The sequence below is a fragment of the Seriola lalandi genome, unplaced genomic scaffold (assembly GCF_002814215.2).
Source record: "Seriola lalandi dorsalis isolate HSWRI2012SDOR001 ecotype SW California unplaced genomic scaffold, Sedor1 jcf7180002054917, whole genome shotgun sequence".
Lineage (NCBI taxonomy): Eukaryota > Metazoa > Chordata > Actinopteri > Carangiformes > Carangidae > Seriola > Seriola lalandi.
Window position 1 is genome coordinate 537,323 of NW_019525469.1, and position 16,358 is coordinate 553,680.

General features: G+C 39.7%; 1 protein-coding gene across 2 annotated transcripts; it reads right to left on the reverse strand.

Annotated features, from left to right (window-relative positions):
- Window positions 1–2,682: 2,682 nt before the first annotated feature.
- On the reverse strand, window positions 2,683–16,052 carry snx21 (sorting nexin family member 21). 2 transcript variants are annotated; one of them, XM_023431152.2, is made up of 6 exons: window positions 15,877–16,052; window positions 12,500–12,812; window positions 11,019–11,215; window positions 10,594–10,735; window positions 10,314–10,479; window positions 2,683–8,218 (listed from the first exon to the last, which is right to left on the reverse strand). In XM_023431152.2, the coding sequence occupies exons 2-6, from the start codon at window positions 12,795–12,797 to the stop codon at window positions 7,699–7,701; spliced, it is 1,323 nt and encodes a 440-aa protein (XP_023286920.1). In that variant the 5' UTR covers window positions 12,798–12,812; window positions 15,877–16,052; the 3' UTR covers window positions 2,683–7,698. The 2 variants fall into 2 exon arrangements, with proteins under 2 accessions (XP_023286920.1, XP_023286919.1); XM_023431151.2 differs by having other exon boundaries at window positions 12,500–12,830.
- Between the last annotated feature and the right edge of the window lie 306 nt (window positions 16,053–16,358).

Genomic DNA, 16,358 nt, shown 5'->3' on the forward strand with positions numbered 1-16,358 from the left:
AGACGCACATGCTGCCTCCCAGTTCAGGGGTCTGGATGTGTGTCTGTGGCGCTGCTCATTGCTTCTTTGCCCGAAATTAAATAGTCTAACGTCATATAGAGCAAAGTTAGTGGAGTGTGCAGGTTCTTGTCCACTAGTGAAATCAGAAACTGAGGTTGTACAGTACCAGTAGGTGGCCTTCAAACACAGTGGTAAAGTGATAAACTGGGACAGTTTTGATAATCAGTTCAGAGTTACAAGTATTTAGTGTGAAGATGAACAACTGAACAATAGCAGCAGATTAATAGAAAATATATGAACATGTCCAGGCTGGTGACAAGACCAAAGTTTATGTTCAACCTCTATTGTTTTCATGCAGCAGTGTTTCCTGGTGTGCGATCGTTCACTCGAACAGTAGCAACAATAGTAAATGGTACGGCACTGAGTGGAGAAGTCTATTTTCTCTAAATTCAGTTGAAAGTTTGGAGAGTTTGGATAGAAACATGAAACCATGTTGTCCCTTTTAATAACTTGTGGAGTGTCAGTGTGCATAATAACCATTTTCCTTATTTTATTTTTCTCTCACAGCTGAAGTTCTTTTTTTTGATTATTACTTCTGCTGGTTTTAATGTTATTTTATTCATCAATGTTATCAACAATGGCTCACCAGGTGTTATCAACACCTTTCTTACTATGACAAATCTAAACTTCACCTGTGAAAAGGATTGTTATGACATATGGCTGACTAAAGCGTCACCTGAATACCTGTTTGACTAATAGATGGTCCTGCAAAGAATTCTAGGAGGCTGAGTCCTGATGTACCTTATGGAGCTGTGACATTTTCAGTCCGTAAATGATACTTCAAATGACACGGCTCCTTATATGAGGCTCAGATGAACAGATAAGAAGTTAAAGGGTCAGTTCCTTAAGTTTTGAGGCTTTAATCTGTTTTTTTTGTTTGTTTTTTTTAAATGTGTAATAAATTTAAACATGATGATGTTTTAAATTCTGAACCTGCACCTGTTCAGTAATTTTATTTTATTTATTTATTTTTTTTGTGCTGCATTTTATCATAAAATCACCATAAACGTTGACTGACAGCACTATGGGTTTGGAGGTAACACTTTCCAGTCTGACAGCCATGTTGGCGCTTCAGTCCTGCTCTGTGACCGTTGCTACAGCAACCGGTGTTTCTACGGCAGCTGATGTCTCAGCTCTTGGCCTTGTCACCATGGTGATGTTTTGTGGAGGACGATGGGGCTTATTTACAGCTAACACTTGTCAGCTGTGCAGAGAAGAGCAGCAGCAGCAGTAACATTAAAACCACCTGGACTGACTCTGGGTGCAGATCTGGTTCCAGCATGTTCACCACCGTTCTGCGGATCCTGAACCTGACTTCACCACCACACAGCCACCACAGTCCGTCTAACCAGTAGAAAGCAATATATGTGATTTATTTTGAAATATATTTTCATGCTGTAATAAAATACTGAACTCCACAGAGCCTCCTGTTATTCTTCTGAATCTGAAACTGCGTCATAACTGCAACATGAGCTGAAGCAGGGCGACCTCTGCTGGTGACCGAGTGGCTTCACAACTGCTGGGCAAAAACTAAGAAAAGTAATAAAACAAACAGGTAATACTGCAGCTGCGAGAGAAAAATAAAATGACTGAGTGTTACATGTTAGATTCCATCATCTGAACACTGACTATTAAATCTGGGTGTAATGACCATGAACAACAGACCTTAGCTGATATAACGCATTCATTTGTTTGTCAGATATACTGTATCTATTTGTAATTATGACTTGGTTGTTGATATGAACATTACTGAGAAGTAAGAAGAATATTCTTTTTGGAACAGGAGGACATTTGTTGGACATAAAAACCTGGTTAAATAAAAAATAAAACATGAACAACTGGGTCAGAAAATATCATTAAAGGTCCATATTCTACTGTGTTTTATTTGAAATGTTGATCCATAAGAAGATACATTTGTGGTTTTAAGAACCAAAACCATCTCAATGTAGTTTTACATCCCCTCTCGGACTTCTCTTTGGAGCTCTAGTAACAACAGGTCGGAGAGCCACTGATTGGCTGACTGTTTTCTGAGTAGTCCAATAAAAATATAGCAGATTTCAGGAAAACACTCAGAAAAACCAAATCCTGCAAGGTTGGGTGGTGGGTCCAGGTGGGCGGGGCTTGGGGTATGGCTGAGGGTGGTGACTACTTTGTTGTGACATCACAAAGTTACATTAGTCCTGACAGCTTGTTTTAAGGCTCAGTTTCTGAATACAGGCTGTGTGCATTTCTGTGGACTGAGCGATTTGATACTTTCACAGTATTAATATAGAACCTAGACCTGCTGTATAATCAAAGAAGACATGGACCTTTATACTATATCAGACTTTAATAAAAAGTCAAAAGTCCAAAACTAAAAGTAAAAAACCAAAACTAAAACATGAAGACAGGAGACTTGTATGTGTTTCTCTGTTGTGATCATTAAATGCAATCTTTGAAAAAGTCACTGGCAGTGTTATCATCCTTTGTGTCATCCCTTCTCAACAGAGGGAAAAACATACAACATCCATCATCTGCATGATGCTCATCATCCTGTTTCTGTCCCGGCATGGTAAAGTCTGACTCCGCTCTGATTTCGGCTACTGCAAAACAGCCAGTCACGAAGAAAGAAGAAAAGAGAGATCTGGAACTTGTAACAAATTTATTCCATAAAATATACTTGCATGTAGCTCTATGAAGCAGTGTTGCTACAGTTCAATCCAAGTTTAAAAATATTCCACACAGGACAGGCAGGCTGCAATATCTGATCTGAAATCACATCTTTCATCTCAACAGGTGAAGAAAATGACCTTGTGTTTGTTACTTTGATCCATTTTGAAATAAACAGCTTTCCAAACAGTTTAAAAGAAATGATGAAAACCTCTGAAGTGACCGTGTAAACCTTTAGTCCAAGTAAAAAAAACAAAACACCTCAAATCAGGGTCACTAAGGGTTTCATAAACATGCAGCATTAAAATAAAAGCACACTTACAAACAAGGCCTCAGTTTAGTCTCTGTAAAATCTGTTCAATTAATCACAGTTCATTTATTCATTTAACAGCTCAAATATTCTTTCTGATTTCAGCTGCGTGGTGGGAAAATGTTAAATGTTTTGTTGAGACAGACAGAGAGAATCAAATGTAATAAAGATCCCCAGATACAATCGAACCAGGGACGTTGTTTAGACCACTTGAACCCCCCCCCCCCCGCAGACACCGAAACCTCTACATGTTCTACATATTGTAAACTCTCAAATGTAACTCAAATGTAAAATGTTGGTAAAACACTCAAATATCTAGAAAACAAAAGTCATGACCTCTGTGTCTTCAATAGATGCTACGGACACAGATCATCTCTGGGAAAGGAACACGAAGTGAGTTCAGTTTAGTTCAGCTCTCTTCGGGATAACTGGTGTCACAAAGTCGGCTCAGTTAACTCTGTGTTTATCTCTCCGGTTATGAGCACGTTCATGTGAAGGAAGCAGAGCTGATGACTACAAGCAGCTTCATCAGAACCTTGGATGAACTAATATGAAATGATTATATGATTATTATCTTGATACAGTTCAGCCCAAATATTGCGATATACAATATCGGAGGGGTGTTATTGTATTTTATGTTTCAGGTATAAGTGATGTGCTACTAAACAGCAGTTCAAAGCAGATGCTGCAAATCCACAAAAACTACAAAAAATAAAACAAGTCTTATTTTTCAATATAAAAAATGCATGTAGTGAGAAATCCTGCGATATTCGGTATTATCCAATATCCACCTGAGCCTATAAACAGAAAGCTGGATTGAATCCAGGACCTGTAGAATCTACATATCCTACAAATTAAAAGATGAACTCATTTAAATGATGTGGCTGCGTCTGTAAGTTTCTGTAATTGTGTTTTTGATGTTTTTTGTAACATGATTCTGCTACAAAAAGATCTGAAAAGATGATTCTGGTTAAATAAAGAGTTGCGCAAAGAGCTCAGTGGCTGATTAAGTAGGAAAAAAGTGTGTTTCCATTTCACTGTCAGACCTAAGTAATGTCATTACAGCAAAAAAAAATAGATAAATAGACAATAGGAGTACTGAGAGTTACACATTTGATAAATTATCCTCAATTATGAGCAGAACCTCAACTTTAGTTTCCCCAAAATAATCCCTCCCTGACAGCCTCTCACTGCATCCCTAACCCCAACCTGAACCAAATAACGCACAGATAGAAGTTTTCCACGCTGTGTGTTGTGTAACAGAAGGTGAAGAAGCAGCAAGAAATGACAAAGCTGCTCTGAAAAAAGGCATCCGAAGCTGAATATAATGTTTCTATTAGCTGTAACTGTATCATGGTTTTAGTCCTCAGTGTTCCCGTGCAGCATCTCCACGTCACTGACGGAGGATATCTGAGCTCCTCACATCTTAAATGTTATTAAGACTGGAGGAACGATGGGAACATTTTCCTCCAGTCAGCAGCTTGTATCAGGCTATCATCTTGATATAACTCTGTACATGTGCATAGTCTGTTTATACAATATTTATTGATTCATTGCCTCTATCATTTCCCCTGTGTGTTAACTCATTAATGAGCCAATAACTTTGTCTCATCCCTTATTAATCCCTTGTTTTACACCACGAATGAAAACCTGTTTGTGGTTCTCAAAAACTCTCCACCAATCAGATCCGTTCCACATTCTTCCTGCTGATGTAAATCAGTTCTTCACATCTATTTTTGTCCCTTATCCAGTCATCCACTCCAGGTCACCATAACCACTAAAACCACTGGTCTCCATAGTAACCAAATCCACATAAAAAAAACAGACATATTCATCAGTGAAAAAGCAGCAGAATTTACCCTGAAAACATGACCCTAATGACCGAGTGCTGGAGCAGAGAGGAAACGCTGCATCAGGTAAAAGTGTGCAGCTGTGTGTGGAGTCAGCTGTGGAGGAGGATACGCTGATGAAGGTTATTAGATGATTTAATGCCTCTGTAACTGTTGAATATTACAAACTGGTTTGATTCATTCAGACGCTTATTAAAAAAGTGCATTAAAAATGATTTGTTCCTCAAATCTAAATTGAAATCTTAATGACAAAGTAAATAATCCTGGACGTATTCAGAAACACTCTAGTTTTAGAAAATTCACAGCAAACTGTTCCAGCTGAAGCGTGACAATCATCATGGTGAAGACGATGATTAATGGTTCAGAATCATTCTGTCAGTTACTCTCTGACTTAGACTGATGATTGTCTCACTACTGAAGTGATGGTTGCTTTGGGAACTAAAGCTGAGGTAATCGTCTCTATGTTCTTGACCTGTACTAGTCCCTGTTTTGTTTGTCTCATGCATGTGAACACAGGAGTGACCTGCTACACATTCCTGCCAATGGTTTCACAGTTCTCCACTGATCTGCAGGTGGCGCTAATGCACCAGGATATGCAGCCATGTGTCAATAAAGGCAGTGAAGAAGCAAATGGCCAGCAACTCAAACATTTTAAATCAGCTTTAGGAGGAAGGAGCTGTATTGAACGCATTTGTTTGACCTGAAGGATACACACAATGACTAACATTTAATGCAAATTTTTCAAGTCTGACTTAACCCATTAAGACCTGATGAGACGTACACGCGTAGTTCATGATTTTGTTGTTTTCTGTCAGATATGTGACATGAAATGCAGTGTGATTCACTGAAATCTGCTCAAGGAGGCGAAATCCATCATGGGAAATATATTTCATTCGTTTTTTCAGCAAGGAAAGTTTTTAAAGACGCGGTTTGGACAATGGCTGACGACTTGAGCGAGGGGAGAGATACTGAAGCAGATTACAGCAGTTACCTGGATGACAACAACAAAGACAGCGACTTAGAAGATTCAGACACTGACCTCCAACCCTCCGACCTGCTAAACAGTAAGTCAAGGCTCAGGGTGAGATATTGTGGAGGAGGATCACCGAGTAAGAGCCAGTATCACCGCTAGCATTAAACCTTTGGCTTTTATAGCAAATCATTGCCTTCACCCTATTGTTCATCAACATTTAAAAATAAAAATGTTACAAGGAGTTGAACTGAACTGAGAATGTTGACAACTGTGCTTGTTTTTCCTGCCATATCAACCTTGAAAAGGCCTGAAAAGACAGACTTGAAAAATTGCGAATTTTGTCCTTTAATCCACTGTGAGCATTGAGATCGAATGGTGCAGACGGTTTGCGGTAGATACACCTGTGCTGAATGTTTGTTGTGACGATGGAGAGGGCGTAGCCTGTTAGCGCTCAAGACTCTGAGGAATGGCAGGAACTCACAGTATCTCAGATCTTTTCTTTTAGATGTTGTCAATGGTTGATGCTGTAAAATATCAGTCAACCTTTAGTAGGCAAAAGGGATTTTAATTGTTTTACTTAATATTTATGCCATCATCATAGTCACAATGAGAAACCTATATACATATGTGTTTGTCAAAGATGAGACACCCAAACATGCATGTCGGTTTGCAGTCTGCATGTTAAGGCTGTTTCATATGTCTGTGCTTAAATGTAATGCATCATAAATGGTATAAAGACCTAAATTAACATAGAGAATAATGTGAACATGTGAATTTGCTCCTTCCTCTGCTTCTTATAATCTTCTATTTGTCCTCCGTCCTCACATTTCTAAAAAAAACTTGTGAATATCTTTCTTTATTTTTGAAAAAATGTTTTCCCTTTATGAATTTTTGTAGCTCACCACAGCTGAGACCAGCTAATATTACGATAAGTGAATACAGGTCCAGGATTATTTTTTTAGGATTATCGTGGAGTCAGAGACACAGAGGAAACTTCCTGATCTGAAGAATCACAATGATCACTGACCTGCTTTAAGGCTTTTAAAGTTTGACTGAATAGATGATGATGCATAGAACAAGTAGTAGGAGTATTACAACCACTGTTAGGAAAATAAATAAATAATCATATTTGAGAAAATAAAAATATTTTTGGAAAAAAAAGTTGTAATTTTGATAAGAAACTCTTAAATATTGCTAAAAACAGTCGGAATATTTTCAGACAGAGTTGTGACACTGCAGTCCCAACAGTTGTGCAAAGAAAATAGTTGTGTAATGCACATAGAATTTGTCTGGAAATGCTAAAACATGTATGTAATTCTAACCCCAAGCAAAAACTTTTATCATTAATTCTTGAAATACAAGAAATTTTGTTTTTTTCCTGCAATACTAATAAGTTTTTGTATATAATAAAATATGTATATTACAATATTGGGATATTGTATACTACAATATTTACAGTATTGCAATATATTAGTAATATTATGACTTGATTCTTTAAATATTATGACTTTTTCTTGTAATATTGTAATATTATCATTTTACTCGGGAATAACATTTTTTGTAATATGACTTTTCCTTCAAACATTACAACGTAATTTTCATACTTTTTTTTCTTTTGCCTGTATTATTAGGATTTTTCTGACATTTTTGTCTAAATTGATATTTTTTCATCATAATATCACTTTCTTCTTGAAATATTTCAATATAGTCTCTAAATATTCTAAAGTCTTTACTCCTGAAATGTTGGCTTTTTAATGTTATTGTGACTTTGTCTCACTTCATGATATCAGGTCACAGAGGCCCCAACACTATTATTGTAGCATGGTGATTGTACTCTGCAGTAAGTGTGTGTTGTTCTAGCCCTCCCCCTCGCTCTCCTGTAGGTTGTGTTTTACCAGAAACTCTTTGATGGTTGGCTGATTGTCTAGCCCCGCCCACTGCTCCTCCAGGTGTTGCAGAAGCTCCTCCCATTGCCGTTTGTCTCTTCCTGTCTGCCACGACAACCGAACCACTGCCCGCAATAACGGCAACAGGAGGGGGTGGGGCCTGTTGGTAAGTGGGCGTGACACATCAGTCTGTGGAAGGGGGTTCTCACTCTGTGGGTGGGGCTTATCTTCAAGAGGGAGGGGCTTGTCCTCTGTGTTAGTCTCAGCGGGGGTCAGGACACGGAGGGCCAGGTCACAATGATCCCGAGCCTCCTCCAGCTGGTCCACTTCCTGGAAGCAGCACGACAGCCCCACCAGAGTGAAGAACCAATGGGAGGAGGCCGGGGGCGGGGCCTGATCCTGGTTGTCGTAGTAACTTGCCCAGCCCAGTTTATGCTGCAGTCTCTTGGCGTTGAGCAGTGGACCCAAGGCCTCCTGGTAACGTCCCACCCTCAACAAAACAAGACAAACTCAACTCTGAAACACTGGAGCTACAACGCTGCTTATTCTGAACTAAAACCTCTGCAGGCTCATTTATTTATCTAAAACCTTCACAGAGATGAAAAACAGAAGAGAAGAAAGCACACATGGAGAGAAAGAAAAGACAAACCCAATCAGCAGCCTGACCATCATCATAAGAAATTATTCTTCAGGAAATTTGCGGCAAAGAATCAACTATTTATATAAATTATATTTAGTTAGTCACATCACTGGCTTTCATTTTAATTTCGGATGAGAGTCCTCTACTTCATTATAACCAGCTGTTTTGCATCAAATGTTTCAGCTGTCCTCGCTCACTGGAGCAGGAGGCACTTGGCCCAGTCCAGGGCCACCAGTTACACCCGTGTGATTTCATCTTTACCTCATCCTGGAACATGGAGGGGTATGTGTAGGATTTTATTGATAATACTAATCATTCCAATACTGCCAATTGGTTCCCTTACATTACTGTACAAGAGAATTCAAAAATTAAGAGCAGACTTTCAAGGGATTTACAACTGGACAGGAACCACAGATAAAGGGAGGAGGGTTTAGTTGGTGCCATCCTCAAATTCTACATGAATTTGACCTTTCATTAAGATATGTGGCTAATTACACCAAACTGTGTCATGCTGCACAGTTTATTTATTTATTTATTTTTTTTTAAGTATATTTTTTTGGGGCTTTTATGCCTTTAATGGACAGCAGAGTGGAGAGTGACAGGAAACAGGGAGGCAGAGAGTGGGGGAATGACATGCAGCGAAAGGCCATCCGATGCGGGATTCGAACCGGGGCCAACTGCAGCGAGGACTGTAGCCTCTACACATGGGGCGCCTGCTTAAACCACTACGCTACACGACGCACCTTGCTGCACAGTTTCACTTATCTTATTATCTTATCTTTCACTTAGCTTATTCATAAGAATTCAGAACATACTGGCTGTGGATGAGGACCAGAGCTGACTGCAGGAACAGCAGTTGAAGACAACACTTTTCTGTATATTTATATATTTATTATAGTGACTAAGTCCTATACTTTAGTTGCTACCTGTCTGCTCACTGCAACTTTGATTATTTAGACGTGTCCTCGGAATAATGATATCCAGTCCTTACCAATGCTTTGCATCATGATGCGTTTATTTTCTTGTGTCCGCAATGTGTGATGTCCATAATGTCCAATAAAAGTTGTATACAAAATTAAACATAAAACAGCCAAGAAGTTGTCCGAGAACAGTCAACAAGTGTTTGTTTCTTTACAATGAACAACACCTGTGATTACTGCCTCGGCTTTACATCACCCCCTATTGCTGAGAGGAATATGATACAAATCAATTACATGCAAATCAATACATTACCTTGCTTACTGATGGGTTAAGTTGTGTTTTCGTGGTGTACCAATACTAGAAAGGTACTGCTGTACCCTCCCATTAAAAGATATGATATCCTATTTTATATGTATCTACACTAAGAATGACAGTGTGTTAATAAGTGCCGTATTTCAGAGGTATTCAGTATTAGTATCGAGATATTTCTGTATTGATCATATCAAAGTCACAACTTTGGTATCGTGACAACATAGTTGGCAACTGACACAGACAATGAAAGGCGAGAAGAGACAAGACTGCACTGTCTCATCTGTTAAAGTCACACTGGTTTCCACAGAACCTTAAGAGGAAACAACCTCATAAATACTCTGGGTTTTTATTTATTTAAAACCTGCCCTATGAGAACCAAGCTCTGAGGTGCATCCACCTCCTACTTAAGTAAGAGACGCTCAGCTGACCTCAAGCATGTCAATCAGGATTCTCAAAACCCTGTCCTGTCATTTAACAGAGCTGGGACGAAAACAGCAAACTGCTGCAGCAACATCAGAGAAAAATACATTTTGAGATCTTGTGATGTCTACTGGAGATCATAAAAACCTGAACATGTATAATTTATTATTATATAAAACAAAGTACAAACTCCACACATGTAGGAATGTGTTACAAGTAATACAGACATTCGGATTCATCTTCTCATTAAACAGTGTGATGTAATAAGAGTTTATGTCAGTGTATTAGTTACCTGATGAGCAGCTGTCCGGTCTGCAGGTCAGTCAGGTAGAAGAACTGCCGGACACACAGCGCCCCCCGCAAGGTGGACAGTGAACACAGGTGAGACAGGTACTGCTCAAAAGCCCGGCTCCGCTTGGCGATCGTCTCCGCCGTGAAGTTCCTGCGCAGCTTCTTTCCTACAGTGATCACAACAGGTGGTCGTGGATTAGCAGTGAAACAGGAAACAGGCACCAACTACCTCCCTATCACCAGGGTTCCTCTCTGATGACGATGACATAACTTCTACTTACGTGGAAAACAGACACGTTCCATCTGATCTCCATGGTTACGCCGCAGTGTGGCATGAAGACGCTGGAAATCGGAGTATCGGCGGGTGATTATGGCCGGAGTCTTATCGCTGCCGCCGGACTGGATCACGTGGATGGTGTACAGCTTGAGAGAGACGGAAAAAGACCAACCATTTCAACAACCAGCTGAATCTCAGGTTCAAGGTGCATTCGGGTTCAACTGTAAAAATGACCTCCTTCACAATTCACAGCAATGCTGTTTTGAATTTGTAACTACTTGTTCTAGAATTTGACCTGGGTGACAACCACGAAGTACAGAGACAAAAGGTTTAGGCGCTTTACATGTTTTTTCAGACACTGAGACAGATTAAATCTACAGAAGAACTGAGGCAAGTGGGTCACAGCAAATTTTTTTCATTTGAACTCACCACATATTTTGAGGAGCCGTCCTGCACCACGCTGGCGTCAGTAACCTCAAACAACAAGCTGTCCGTCAGCCGCCTCCCAGAGGGAATGGGACTTCCTCCTCCGAGTCCACGCAGACTCCTCCAGCTCTCCTGAAGTTGCCGGGTCAGCAGGGAGGAGGGGGAGGGGCCTACTGGAGACACGCCAACGGGACTGGTATCTACATGAGACAGGTGAAGTTAATTTAGTGCGTTTCTCTAATTTACTATGTGAATTTTTTAACATTAGGGTTGTTTTTAGATTAGAAATCTATACAGGCCTGACACTTTCTGTCATACCATCACTTGGATCATCACCCATCAGGCTGCATACAAATAATGTTTACAGGGATATGATGAATAATGAGCGTATTTATTTGCACTGAATGTAAACAAAAAATTATCTAAACCCTGTTGTAAAAATGAAAGTAAGGATACCAAACACTGATCCACAGAATTAAAAGACACTTTCCTACTGTAAACCCCCCCCCCATTGTTCGATTCCCATGTGAAAGTGGCAGCTTATATTGTAACCATGACAACAAAAATAATCTAATGTTGAGGAAGTACTTATTTTAACCAAAATCACAATCTTTTCCTGAATCTACCCATGCCATGACCATTAATATAGAAACCATGGCGACATAGGTAGGTACACCGCTCTAGGTACAGTCTGCGTGTTTATTATTGTAACCATGACAACCGAGGTCCAGTACGTCTGCAAACGTAGGGGCGCTATTTCAGGAGACACTCCTATGGTTTGTATCAGAGGGTTGAAAAAACGACCTGTATGGTTGTTCTGGTCGGAGGACTGGTTGAATTAAAATGTGGACAATATAGATCTGGGTTTTTGGTGGACAGATATTAGCTTTACTTCATTCTCTCCACTTGCTCTACACATCCAAACTGCTACACCACTTTTAATCCAGACATGTCGCCTGTTTATGTGATTTGCAATTTAAATACTGGAGAGAAAAATGATCAGAGACAGAATTAAAATAAATATTTTTATTAGTCATAAAACATGGTCAGGTTGTCTGTAAAAGTCTGATCCTGATAAAAGCTACACCTCTGCACAGAAGTGACAGACACTGTCTGACATGGTGATGAGTCATGGACACTCCTGCACACACCATCACATACCTTACTACCATTAAAAGCAGGACAAGTCTCATACCAGGGACACTTGTATGTACATGCTAAACTACTACTTGACAGACTGTGTTGTTGATAATATGACACAGACCAGATGTTCAATGAAGTTGAATAAAGCTAAATTACTATTTGAACAATATGATAGAATAAAATTGCAGGACGAATACCTAAATAACGTAATTTTCCTTAAAAGCCACAGTGAGATTCAATAACAAGCTGAATTGGAATCAAGTCAATTTTTATTGTCAATTATAAGATGATTCTAGTAATAATCACGTACATTGTGTTAAATCATCAGACCACCACCTCACCTGCGCTGCTGAGCCCCTCCTCCATTGACTCTCCCAGGAAATCAGAGTCACTGTCCAGCCCCGACCCCTCGCCCTCGGGTCCGTCCTCTTGTCCTCCTCCTCCTCCTCCGCTGTCGAAGCAAAGCGTCCCTCCGAGCCTATCGGTCACACACTCCTCCTCCTCCTCCAGCTCCGCCTCCCAGCGGTCCTCATTGAACTCCTCCTCCTCCTGTCCGCCGCCTGCTTCCTGCTCAGTTCCCGCCCCCTGACCATCTTTAAACAGCGAGCGCTTCAGACGGTCTAGCAGCCGGGACGCCATGATGCTGCCTGGCCACTGCAGGGGGAGGGATGGCTGAGAAAACAACAAGGGAACAACATAAATCAACATTAATCATCTTGCAGCTGATTGATTTGGTTTAAAACTCTAGTTTCACAGTGGTGTTGCTGGCAGAAAGACCAGAAACATATGTGCTATGATCCATCATCCTCCAGACAAACTCATATTTTCCTCCAGCTGCTGTCAGAAATCTGAGGTGACACACTCAAGCAATAATCGACAGAAAATTAACCCACAACAATCATAAAGATTTATTTATGATTTGAGATGATGTGTTTGCTGGTTCCAGTTTCATTAAAGGTCCCATATAGTATAAAGGTAGATGTCCATGTGTTTTTTGATTATAAAGCAGGTCTAGGTTCTATATTAATACTGTGAAAGTATCAAATTGCTCAGTCCACAGAGAAATGCACACAACCTGTATTCAGAAACTGAGCCTTAAAACAAGCCGTCAGGACTTCTGTAACTTTGTGATGTCACAACAAAGCAGTCACCGCCCTCAGCCATGCTAGAGCTCCAGAGAGAGGCCTGAGAGAGATGTAAAACTATGTTTTCTGGTTTTCTTAGTCTTCTGTGATAGAAAATATTTTATAGACAAAACCATTTATCAGTTATTCAAGAAAATAATTGTTAAACAAATCAATTATGAAAATAATCACGGATTGTACACTGATTTGCACTAAGGTCCAAAATCTTAAAAATAAGATAGTCTCTAAGAAGTCTCTCCTGCATCTTAATATCTGAAATGATAACTCTGTGAAAGCTTCAGAAGGAACTGTTTGAACAAATAAATTAGGAACTACTCTGATCATAAATTAATTAAGTAATTAATTAATTAAGTAAGTAAGATAGGCATCAATATTTTACCCAGCAGGCAGAAATGGAAACAGGAAGCTATTTCATACCACTTATTTATTGTCTTTTTTAACTTAACTGATTAAATTGTCCTTTTTCAGTTAACGAAGAAATGAAATTATTTAAAAGACCTATTGTGTGTATTAGGTTTCGAGTTGGTCTTGGTCGTTGTGCATCATAGGAGTTTGTTTTGTGTATTGTGAGTCTCATTGAGAGTATGAATGATATGGATTGTGTAATATCACTGAAGAATTGTCTATAAATTTATGGGGACCTCAGGAAGACTAGCCACTGTTACAATACAGTGGCTAATGGGGATCTAACTAAATTAATTAATAAAATGAATAAGTAATAAAGTGAAAATTAAGTAATTTTTTATGTTCCAGTTTCTCAAATGTGACTATTTATGACCCTTTTTTGTCCTATTTGATAATATTCCTATGATTTGAACTCTTGGTCGGACAAAACAAGCCATTTTTAAATGCCACCTTAGGTACTCAGAATTTTTATTCTGTCTGTTTATAAACTAAATGATCGAGAAAATAATCTGCAGACTAAGTAATAATATAGGGACTGTAATAGTCTGTGTGTCCTTGGCAAAGTCTCTGCAGAGAACAGGGGAGGAGACGGGAGAAGAAGATCACAATCACAACACACATCTGTACCACCACAACAGTTACCGCCCATTTACTGCCATGAAACTAGAGGCCAAAGTGTTAGTAGAGCTTCATAGTAAAGATCCAACACCTTTACTTCCAGAATCCAGGTTACTGAAGAAACTAGTTGGTCACATTTGAGCTCCACAAACACACTGATCTACTGTGCAGCAGGCCGAGCTGGCTCCAGTTACAGAGCTGGCGGCCTCTCTGAATGGAAATCATGTCACACATTAATAATACACAGCCGCTTGCTAAGTCAGCCTGAAGCCAGGAAAACAAAGCACACGGTGATGCTCAGGCCTGCAGAGCTTCATCAGGATCCTTCAGTCAGAGGTTTTTAGCTCATCAGTACCTTTTATACACAAGATGTAAGAAAATACACTTAAACACATTCAAATTTGTTCAAGAATTTTAAAGTCCTTTGAATGAGTCGTATGTAAGGTTTTGTGTGAATGTGTCATTTCGTTCTTTTTTTATCTAAAACATTACACGTCCTATTGTCCATTATGTGGGGAGGGCAGACGTGTAGCATTGCCTACTTCTTTTATATGGACAATAAACTGCAAATAATGTAACAAGAACCCAACGTGAATTATATAAAAACAGAAAAAAGCAGCACGTCTTCACGTTTAGAAAGCTGCAAACAGCACATGTTTAACATTAATCTATGTTTAATTATTGACCTAAACTAGTAAATAGTTGTTAGATCTGTTATGCATTGGCCATTGGCTGATTATTTGTTTAATCAACCATTTGCATCTTGTTTAAAACTGCTGTCCAATAAAAACAAATGTGCTGTTGTCTATGCTGTCCTCCTGTCAGCATGAGAATGGTCAACTGACAAACTGATGGAACTGAATCATACTTTATTATTGAAGCTATAGGTGCTAAAACCAAATGAGAATATAATAGTGGTATTTATTAAAGACTGGGCTCATTTACTTTCCCTTTAAAACCTCTTTGATTGTAAAAAAACAAACAAAAACTAAAACAATGAGGGACGAGAAGTGGGAGTTTATGACGCGTCCGTGAACGCAGCACACTGACCAGTTAAACTTTAGCTTTAACACCAGAATAAATAATTTTAACCACACAGATATAAATCAGCTACAGATACTCTTTGACTGAAGATGGTGAAGAGCTATGTGCCAACACTGTTAGCTCAATACATAGCAGAGTAGACTCAGTAAACAGGCTGAGGTTTATATGTTAAAGTTTTTTAAGTTAGTCGGTGATATTAAACGTTACCGACAATGTTCAGTTAGCTAACTAGCACAGCGGGATTTGGAGCTTCAAGCTAACTCTCGTTAATCCATCTGGACATTGCAAATGTAAAGTTTAAACCGCCAGCTCGCAGTTTAGTCAGACAGTCCCGTTTCCGTCGGTGTCCACACGCCGCTGACTGAATGAAGGGGCTGTGGTGCTAAAAGCTAAACCCGTTAGCTCACATCACCGCAAAAGTTAGCGAACAAGCTAACAACTTTGTTTACACTCAGTGAGTTGACGGTGTGTACTGGTTCATTCGCTCGGAGGTTTAGGTAACTCACCCCTAGACTGGAAGCTGACCGTCCCCGCTCCTCTTAATCCATCTCAGCAGGTACATGTAGACTTTAAAGCTCCGGGCAGGACCTGAGGGCTGGAGCCGGTCCTGTTGGTGTTTCCGAAGTCCACACACACACACACACATACATACACACAGCTGACTAACTGTATCCTGATTCCTGAAACTCTCCCCCGCTGCAGCCTGCAGGAGGAGGTGGCTCAGATGTCGGACACGCCGCTCCATATACGGCGGTGCGTTTCTCCACACAGCACAGAAGAGGGCGGCAAGTATCTGATTCTGATCCCAGCATGCAACAGGAGGGACAGCTGTCTGCACCCCAGGGAAAAACACATATTGTGTTGTGTTCAAAAAAACTGTAATTTTAGAAGGAAAATAATGATAATGATGATATTTTAAGAAAAAAGTTGTTATTTTACTAGAAAAAAAGTCATAATGTTACAAGAATAAAGTCGTAATTTTGAGAAT

Coding starts and splice junctions, on each gene's coding strand:
- snx21 (XM_023431152.2), bottom strand. CDS start 12,797: ATGGCGTCCCGGCTGCTAGACCGTCTGAAGCGCTCGCTGTTTAAAGAT. Junction 10,736..11,018: donor ACGGCTCCTCAAAATATGTG/GTGAGTTCAAAT, acceptor GTCTCTCTCAAG/CTGTACACCATCCACGTGAT. Junction 8,219..10,313: donor ACCGGACAGCTGCTCATCAG/GTAACTAATACA, acceptor TGTTTTGTTGAG/GGTGGGACGTTACCAGGAGG.